Source organism: Carcharodon carcharias, chromosome 1, assembly GCF_017639515.1.
Source record: "Carcharodon carcharias isolate sCarCar2 chromosome 1, sCarCar2.pri, whole genome shotgun sequence".
NCBI lineage: Eukaryota > Metazoa > Chordata > Chondrichthyes > Lamniformes > Lamnidae > Carcharodon > Carcharodon carcharias.
Genome location: NC_054467.1, coordinates 138,155,477 through 138,165,660, shown reverse-complemented (window position 1 = coordinate 138,165,660; position 10,184 = coordinate 138,155,477). Strand labels below are relative to the sequence as shown.

The following is a 10,184-nucleotide window of genomic DNA, read 5'->3' as shown; positions in this document are numbered from 1 at the left end:
ACTAATGCTGGAAATCTGAAATAAGAATAGAAAATGCTGGAAATACACAGCAGGTCAGGCAGCATCTGTGTACGCGAAATAGAGTTAACGGTTCAGGTCGATGACCTTTCATACGAACCCAGAAAAAAAAAACTGGTCACCTTGATAATGAATAGTAAGTATCATGGCTTACTATGTGGAAGGTGTCCTTTGATCTACATACAATCGAATTTTACAAAATCATGATCCCAATTTGAGATCTCCACCATAAGGACCACATATTAGGCAATCCAGAAACACATTTCCCATGATTTACCATCCATTATGGATGTAAGATCTCAGGCTAGGAGAAATTTTATCAAATCATGCTCCTGGTAACCTTGAATTGGGAGTCTATATCAAAAACTTGGGACAGAAAATCATGGCTAAGCCTCCTTATCAGGAACTTCATTTCATAAAATCAAACCTTTGGTGAAATCTTAAAATGTAGCACCCATGGTTGTGAACAGAGCTGGATTTGCTGTTAGTAGCATGGTGTGGATTTGGGATCACAATAATTATTTCACACATATGATGGGCAGGAGGGGGAACGTGGGTGGTGGGGTTGGCAGTGGAGGAGGAAAAGCAGCACAGGAGCTAAATTCGATAGCTGATGAAAACAGCATGAGAATCGCAATGCAGGATTAACCTGCATACTTACTCTTTCTGTGTTGTACTTGTTTTTATTAACAATATCAATTTTAGTTCATTACATGCCTGTTTTTATAGAATAAGAGTACAGTATAATATCACAATACAGTTTCACAGTAGGCAGGTCAATATTCTGCCACTCCACCCAGTTTTCAGTTATGTGCATTCATTTTACATCAAATTAAATAGCTTGAATGTTGCACAAGTACAACATTTTAATTGATCATATTAGTGCATGTCTGATGACATTATGAAGCATACGATTTAGAAGGGATTAAAAAAGGGATATAGAAACAGAGGGATAAATCATTGCAAGTGGCAGGACAGGAGAAGGAAGCAGTTAATAAGGCATACAGAATCCTAGGGTGGAATTTTCTGCCCCCGCCAGCCGCTGGGATTGTCCGGCCCAGCCGAAAGTTATTAGACTTTTGGCTGGGCCGCTGAATCTCCCGTGGTGGGTCCCACCGCGACGGGGCCAGAAAATCCCAACTCTAGGCTTTATAAATAGAGGCATAGAGCATAAAAACAAAGAAGTCAAGATGAACCTTTAAAAAATATGTTTTTGGCTCTACCGGTGTACTGTGTCCAATTCTAGGCACCACAATTTAGGAAGGATGAGAAGACATTGGAGAAAGTGCAGAAAAGATTTATAAAATTGGCTCCAGGGATGAGAAACTTCAGTTATGTGGATCTGGGACTGTACTCCTTAGAGAAGGGAAGGTTGAGAGGAGATTTGATTGAGGTGTTCAAAATCATGAGGGGTCTGGACAGAGTAGATAGGGAGAAACTGTTTCCATTGGTGGAGGGTTGAGAATCAGAGGACACTAAGTTAAGGTAATTGCCTAGAGAACTAGATGCGACATAAGGAAAAACTTATTTGTGCAGAGTGTGTTTAGTATCTGGAATGCACTGCCTGACAGTGTGGTGGACGTGGATTCAATCATGGCTTTCAAAAGGGAATTGTATAAGCACCTGAAGAGGAAACAATTACAGGGTTATGGGGGAAAAGGCAAAAGAGTGGGACGAATTGAATTGCTTTTACGGACAGCCGCACAGACACAACAGGCCATAAGGCCTTCTCCTGCACTGTAACCATTTATTTCACAAATAAATAGTGATGAACTCAGCAAATGATTAAACAAGACAAACTCCTGCACAATGATCCAACTGTACAAACAACCATTGTATTTAGTCACCAAATCAGCTGGTTTGTTTCCACAGTATAATTCGCTCAAAAAATGCAATGTATTGGAATTCCACTGAATATTTGTGGAATGCATCTTCCAAATTCCAGTCAAAATTTAAACTGATTTTTAATTAAAAGATAAAGTCACCCCTGGGAGAGGCTGTACAGCAATAAATGGTTGATAATGGATGTCTACATTCCCGACCTAACACCATCACCACAAGGATTACAGTGGTTCAATACCATCCATCGCCACCTTCCCAGAGCAATTATGGATGGATCATAAAAGCAAACTTTCCCATAGCCCATAAACAAATTAACAAAATAAAATTAGGTGCAATACTTGGAAGCAAAATACAAAAAAACACATCTTGGTGTACAATGTGATAGATTCGACTGTTTTCAGAATCACCTAAGTCATCTCAGGCGTTCTTTCACTAAGTATCTTCTTCAAGAAATATTCACCTGAATAAAAACAGAACAAGTTCTTTATTAGGAGTGTGTTTACTTAACTTTATTTGTATGTTTTTATTTTTCTCTTGCTCCTCTCCCCACCAGCTGAAGGGCTAGAGATGAGTTGTCCTTAAGGCCTCTGCCAATGTCACTAGGAGATGCTGGAGACACTTACATGGTTAGACACCACTTGGATGCATGTCATGCTCAGTGCCAAATATCACTGCTGTAAGCAAGCCCTTATCCCAGTGCAGTGTGACTGTACATGCAAAATATGTGATAAAGACAGCTTCATTTAGAGGTCAAATAGACCTATGTTGCGGAAATTACACTTACACATGGATACACTTACACACTAACATCAGCCTAGCTGCCTCCCATCTTTATTGAAAATGATAAATCTAGCACTAAATAAAGTGAAAATAAAGAATTGTCCGTGTATCAAAATAGCAGGAAAGGCATAGGACAGAAGATGTCCACTGTTTCCAAGGAGGGTCTTTTGATCTTCACTGTGTTTTCCATTGCATTACATTTTCCAGGCAGATGAGGTAGAAAACAGAATAAAATTCTACAGATAATGTTTAGAGGTATGATTTTAAAAATATTTTTTGATATGACTTCCATTTTATAAGCTGAACTCAGTTTTGGGATGGGGGGGAGGAGAGGTATTATTATAGTCATAATGGCACAGGAGGCCACTCAACTCATCAAGTCTACGCAGGAAAAAGCAAATTTCAAAAGCGGGATTCAAACTCTCACCTCCAGGACAAAGCGTCTAAGACTGCTCGGCCATCCTAACTATAAATATTACTTATAACACCAGGGCTTGAATCCTGGGTCTCATACATGTGAAGCATGCGCTCTATCACTGAGCTACATCCCCACTAGCTTAAAACTTCTAAAATTAAAGGAAATAAGGATCATCTGGGTGAGAAGCATCAAAATTACAATAAAAGAGATGATGGTTTCAATGTTCAGAAGATAAATCATCTCTTCCTCTATAAAGGTAAATTCTATCAGCAAGGCATTAATAACAATTTAGGGGCTCAGTTCTAAAGCTGAATTTGAGACAATGACTAATCTTATACAAACAGAAGCAATGGTTCTGTCCTTCACCTGGTATTTTGGGGAGCATGGTAGGGTGATGGGGATTGGAGAAGGTGGAGAATACACACAAAATTTGAGGACTCAAGGCAGCATCTAAACACCAAACTGACTTCAGGACTGAAAAAGATCACGCTTGTCACGTCCTAAATTCAGAGTCATCTGGACTGTCCTGTTGTACTTTTTCTATCCATACAAGTATGAGGAAAGATTGATTACATGTTTTCATTTGTAATATTTATTTTTAATGGGAATTAATCCAGTGGTGCGGAAGGTTTAGCTAGGCAGGTATGCTGGTTCTACCAGATAAACATAAAGGTATTTCCCTCCTGGATCCAACAATCCTCACCTCCCTGTAGTTGCCAAGTATCCTGTGGCACAGGAAACCTGACCGTCCAGAGTTAGAATTAAAATGACATGTAAGAATAAAGCACAGAGTCTCATTATCATATTTAAGTTACCAACCCACCTCCTGGGAATTGGCTGGCTGCTCGTATTCCCCATCCTGCCTCTGTTAAAACCAGAAGTGGGAGGGCTAGAGGTGGGTTGATATATTTAACACTTTATTCTCGCACCTGACCCAAACCCAACCATTTTCAAGGTTTAAATCCCCCCCATTGAGTTATTTTGATAGTGGAGTGGAATAAACTTTATATCTCATTTACCAGATCACCAATTATACAAACAAAATATTCTGTGACTCAATACAGCAATATCTGAATTTTCAGCTAATTACCTTCAGCATGAAATGCATGAGACCGCATCAGACTTATTAAAAATAATATTTTAAGTAAGTTTGCCTTATGTTGAGTTATTGGTGACAGAAGTGTACAGTTCTATTTAAATGCTAGCCTTTTACCTGCTTTGTACGAAGACCGCACCAGGGGTCCACTTGCTGTGTACAGGAATCCAAGCTCATTCCCCACATTTTCCCAGTATTTAAACTTCTCTGGAGTTATGTACTCATTCACCTAAGGGAAGGGAATTAATGATGATTACAAAGAATCAGCATTCTAAAAGAAGCATGCTTAAAAGATGGACAAATATTTTGTTTAAAGACATTCAATGTTAATGAATTTGCTTATTACTAGATTTGTCTCTTGGAGGTGCAATAGGTATGGCAAGCAGAGGATTTTTGATGAACGAGTTGAAATCTTAAATAGCTCAGAAACTGCAGTTTTTATTACTGAGCACCTCATAACTTTATTCATGGAACTACATTCCCAGGTGCCATGACTTTTGCAATTCTTAGATGCTTACTAATCAATACAGGAGGCTTGGAAAGATTTATATTGGCTAGTTTTACAAGAAAATACCTAGATTGAAGTATAACAGTATCTAAAAATCTCACTCATTTAAACAAAACAATCAAGGATTTGGAGATGACACCATTTTCCTCACAAAATGGTTTCCGTAGCTGAAATGGAGAGAGAACTACTTGACCGTCACTTTACATGAATACCACACCGGGGATGTTACTTTGCTTAAAAGCAGAAATCTGACATTGACTTTCTACTACGTTAGCAAAGTTTGGAGATGATATGGCATAACTTTATATAAAAGAAAAAAAAGGACATTCATGTTGGAATTTCTTGTTTATTATCTACAGATAGCACCTCAATAGTTTCTCCTTCTTGAACAAACTTAAGATTAGTTTTATAGGCCAGGATTTTCTGGCCATGCCGCAGGGGGCTCCTCTGCGGCAGACGCAGTGAGCCATTCAAATCTCTGTGATTTCGGTGGGACTAGAAGATCCTGCCCCTAGTTGCAGAAAAATATACACACATGAACAAAGGTTGAAGAAACATTTAAACTGTAAGCATTAAAAGGTGTCACTTCTTATGCAGAGGAGTTGCCTTTTGTTTTTAAGCTTTTTGGCAAAAATCTTTGGCTCACACAATAGATCGGTAAGTATTAGTCAAACAATTTAGTTAAGCAAAAGGGGATCAATAAAGATCTGAAAACATGGGTAAGTGACAGCAAAGCCTTGTATAAATTGTTTGGTTTGTTTTAGTGGTAAACTAATACACAAATTACAAGTACGAATTAAAATTTTTGTTGAAAGCAAAATTCGATTGAAGAGTCATACAGACTCGAAACTTTAACTCTGTTTCTCTCTCCACAGATGCTGCCAGACCTTCTGAGATTTTCCAACATTTTATGTTTTTATTAAAAATTGTTTTTTTTTCATTTTTGAACTTGGGTTTGATTCCAGTATAGACTGATCAGATGAAATACCTTTTATATGCTGTCTATAAGGGGTTTGTGTTTAAAATTAACATGGGCAGTCTCAACCACCATATGTCAGACACTGATACACAACAGATGATGCTCCATAATTTGTCACTGCACTGCAACCTCAGGAATGGATGATATGCAAAATGAAGGGGTGGAGGAGAAACATGTGTGCTTCGAAGGCTGGAATTTAAGCATATTGCTGTGACTGAGTCAAGGGAGATTTTCTCCATCTAGCCAACTAACCTGGGAGTTACTGATGCTAACAGTGAAAAACTTTAGCTGTTCCACAGAACTGATTAGCACAAAACTCATAAAATAAAACTATAAAGGAAACAACTGTATTCCAAGCTGACAATAAGAGTGCTTGTTTGAGCCCATAGAGATGGTCTTACAGTAACAAAAAATGATGCTCCAAATAGACTATTTTCTGAAAAGGAAGAATGTGCAGGGTTACAGGGAGAAGGCAGGAGAATGGCATTAAGGGAATTGCTCATTCGGAAAGTTGGTGCAGACATGATGGGCCGAATGGCCTCCTTCTGCGCTGTAACAAATCTGTGATTCTGTGAAGTGGGTCATGAGTGTTAATTGTATATCAAATTGTGTTTAATTATATACAGGTGGAGGGCGCTAATTGGGGTTTCGCTTGAGCAGACATAAAGAGACACCCACTGCAACTAGGGTATAATCGAGTTAGGACAAGTATATGCAAATTGTTTCTTTGTGAGTAAATGTTAGACTGAGTAAAGGTTGGTTCTAGTACTATCCGTCACCAACTGTTTTCCTGGAATATAACAGTGCCAAAACAATTTATGGGAAAAATTTTCCCCCCAACTGGTGGAGGGGCAGGGGGGTGGAGGGATTGGGGGAGTGCAGAAGTGGGCATGGGCAGGCGCGCCTCTGATCAGCACTCACTATTGGGGGCGCGCCGCCATTTTACTTGGGTGGGCCAACTAAGGCCCGCCCAGCGTGACATTTGCCAGGAAGCACTATGTGCTCCCTGTGCGGGCAGGGGAGGGGGATTCCCTCAGCCGAGAGTGATCTCCCTGAGGCTAACTGCTGCCTCTGGGAGATTGGCTCCAAATTAAAAAATGTTAAATGATAGCAAGATTTCCCTGACACTGTCACATGAGTTGGGACATATCCATCACTTTCACTGAAACCTTTATTAAATATTTAAAAACCCTCAATGAAACCTCATCCCGCCCATGGATGAGGTTTCATGCTTTTTCTTAAGCCCGCCAGGGCTCCCGGCCTGCCTGCCAACCCTAAGGTTGGATGGGCAGGTCCATTAATATGTTAATTACTTTTTAAATGGCCTCAATAGGCCGTTGACAGGTTGGTGGGCGCACAGCTGATTTGGCTGCGCCCCCACCGACCTGAAAATAGAAATGACGCAAGGTGATGTCAGGATTTCCATCTGATGTCATCCCGTGACATTTTATGCGTCGGCGAGCGGGTCCCACTCCCGCTCGCCAACCGGAAGATCCTCCCCTATAAATCTCATCCCAGTGCGTGTAATATGCATGCAGGCAGATACAGCCCCGGATCTTCTTACCTTTAGATGTCGCTTTGTTGGTTGCATGTACTGTCCCAACGTTACACAATCCACACCAGCTTCTTGTAGTTCTGTGTGTCAGGAAGATATAATAATTCTCATGTTTTTGGGATTTATTGTAGAGTAATAGTGGGGTGTGTGTGTGTGTGTGTGTGTGTGTGTGTGTGTGTGTGTGTGTGTGTGTGTGTGTGTGTGTGTGTGTGTGTGTGTGTCTTAATTGAACTAAAGGAAGCAGGTCTGAAGGCTATGGTGTATTAGAAGATAAGCTAGGTTTCAAATGCTAAGTAGGTAAACTAGGGATAAAGGGATCATTTGCATTTTTAAATAAACCAGACTAAATTGGTTTCAAAGGAGGGATGAAATGTGTCACCTAGCCAGGAGAAGTAACAAACGGTATGTTTGTTTTTCCCAAAGATTACTGGTAAAATTGGTACTTTAGGAGATTTTTATTATCAGAGTTAAAGTCCAAAAACAGAATGAAACAATGGGAATTTGCATTCAAAGGGGAAAATATGTATAAAGGAGCAAAGACTGTGTGTAAGGGTAGGCATTCTAAGGTTGAACAAGTGTGAAACACATCCAACATCTAAGCTTCAAGTTGCTGCCAACAAAGAACTGAAGTTAAGAAAACCCACTTTGAATTGGATTGTTGAAGGTATTGTGTTTCTTTGCCTGGGTCTTTTAAAATCTGTGCGTCTTACTGTCGCCTTACCGAAAGATTAACTGGGAGTTAGATTAATTAGGGAATTTAGAAGTTATCATAGTAGCAATGTAGTGGAGACAAAGTCCCAACTTCACATTGAGAATGCCCTCCATCATGTTGTGTTGCATTACCACCGTGCTAAATGGGATAGATTTCAAACAGATCTAAGAACTCAACTGGACATCCATGAGGCACTGTGGGCCATCAGCAGCAGCAGAATTATACTCGAACACAATCTGTAACCTCAGATTGGCCCAGCATATCCCCCACTCTACCATTATCATCAAGTCAGGGGGTCACCCCTGGTTCAATGAAGAGTGCAGGAGCAGCAAGTGATAGACAAAGCTAAGCGATCTCACAACCAATGGATCAGATCTAAGCTTTGCAGTCTTGCCACATCCAGTCGTGAATGGTGGATGACAATTAAACAACTCACTGAAGGAGGAGGCTCCACAAATATCCCCATCCTCAGTGATGGAGGTGCCCAGCACATCAGTGCAAAAGATAAGGCTGAAGGATTCGCAACAATCTTCAGCCAGAAGTGCCAAATGGATGATCCACCTTGGCCTCCTCTGAAGGTCCCCAACATCACAGATGCCAGTCTTCAGCCAACTTGATTCACTCCACATATCAAGAAACTGAAGGCACTGGATACTACATAGGCTATGGGCCCTGACAATATTCCGGCAACAGTACTGAAGACCTGTGCTCCAGAACTTGCCGCGCCCCTAGCCAAGCTGTTCCTGTACAGGTAAAAAAACTGGCATTTTCCCAGCTATGTGGAAAATTGCCCAAGTTATGTCCTGTACACAAAAAGCAGGACAAATCCAACCCAGCCAATTACCACCCCATCAGTCTACTCTCCATCATCAGTAAAGTCATGGAAGGGGTCATCAACAGTGCTATCAAGTGGTACTTGCTTAGCAATAACCTGCTCATTGATGCCCACTGTAGGTTCCACCAGGGCCACTCAGCTCCTGACCTCATTACAGCCTTGGTTCAAACATGGACAAAAGAGCTGAACTCCCGAGGTGAGAGTGACTGTCCTTAACATCAAGGCAGCATTTGACTGAGGATGACATCAAGGAGCCTTAGCAAAACTGGAGTCAATGGGAATCGAGGGAAAACTCTCCGCTGGTTGGAGTCATACCTAGCACAAAGGAAAATGGTTGTGATTGCTGAAGGTCAGTCATCTCAGCTCCAGGACATGATGGCAGGAATTCCTCCGGTTGGTGTCCTCGGCCCAAGCATCTTCAGCTGCTTCATCAATGACCTTCCTTCCATCATAAAGTCAGAAGTGGGCATGTTCGCTGATGATTGCACGATGTTCGCAACTCCTCAGAAGCAGTTCATGTCCAAATGCAGCAAGACCTGACAATATCCAGACTTGAATAGTTAGGTACTTGTTTGACCAGCGCAGATTCGCTGGGCCGAAGGGCCATTTTCTGTGCTGCAGACCTCTCTATGACAAGTGGCAAGCAACATTCGTGCCACACAAGTGTCAGGCAATGACCATTCTCCAACAAGAGAGAATCCAACCATTGTCCCCTGATGTTCAATGGCATTATCATCACTGAATCCCCCACTATCAACATCCTGGAGGTTACCACTGATCAGAAACTAAACTGAGCTAGCCATATAAATACTGTAGCTACAACAGCAGGTCAGAGGCTAGGAATCGTGCGAAGAATAACTCCCCACTTGCTTGGATGAGTGCAGCTCCCACAACACTCAAGAAGCTTGACACTGTCCAGAACAAAGCAGACCACTTGATTGGCACCACATCCACAAACATTCACTCCCTCCGCCACTGATGCACAGTAGCAGCAATGTGTACCATCTACAAGATGCCCTTCAGGAATTCACCAAGGCTTCTTCAGCAGCACTTTCCAAACCCTTGACTACTACCATCTAGAAGGACAAGGGCAGCAGATAGATGGGAACACCACCACCTGGAAGTTCCCCTCCAAGTCACTCACCATCCTCACTTGAAAATATATCCACCATTCCTTCACTGTCGCTGGGTCAAAATCCTGGAACCCCTTCCTAACAGCACTGTGGGTGTACCTACACTACATGGACTGCAGCAGTTCAAGAAGGCAGCTCACCACCACCTTCTCAAGGGGCAATTAGGGATGGGCAATAAATGCTGGCCCAGCCAGCGAAGCCCACATCCCACGAATGAATAAAACAGATTGTAGATGTGTGTGTGTACTCAAAATCATTTCTTCTATTAATAAAGGTTTAATTTAGTTTTGTAAGAAACCTATAAGACT

The 10,184-nt window shown here is 41.4% G+C and overlaps 1 protein-coding gene across 1 annotated transcript in view; it reads right to left on the bottom strand.

The window, feature by feature from the left end:
* Nucleotides 1-681: 681 nt before the first annotated feature.
* The window catches only part of lias (lipoic acid synthetase), a 34,584-nt gene continuing 25,081 nt past the window's right edge, over nt 682-10,184 (bottom strand). The window contains exons 9-11 of the mRNA XM_041197166.1: nt 7,206-7,276; nt 4,272-4,383; nt 682-2,320 (exon numbers count right to left, since the gene is read on the bottom strand). Coding sequence (XP_041053100.1) covers nt 2,268-2,320; nt 4,272-4,383; nt 7,206-7,276 — 236 coding nt within the window. The 3' untranslated portion in view covers nt 682-2,267. The remainder of the gene's footprint in view (nt 2,321-4,271; nt 4,384-7,205; nt 7,277-10,184) is intronic.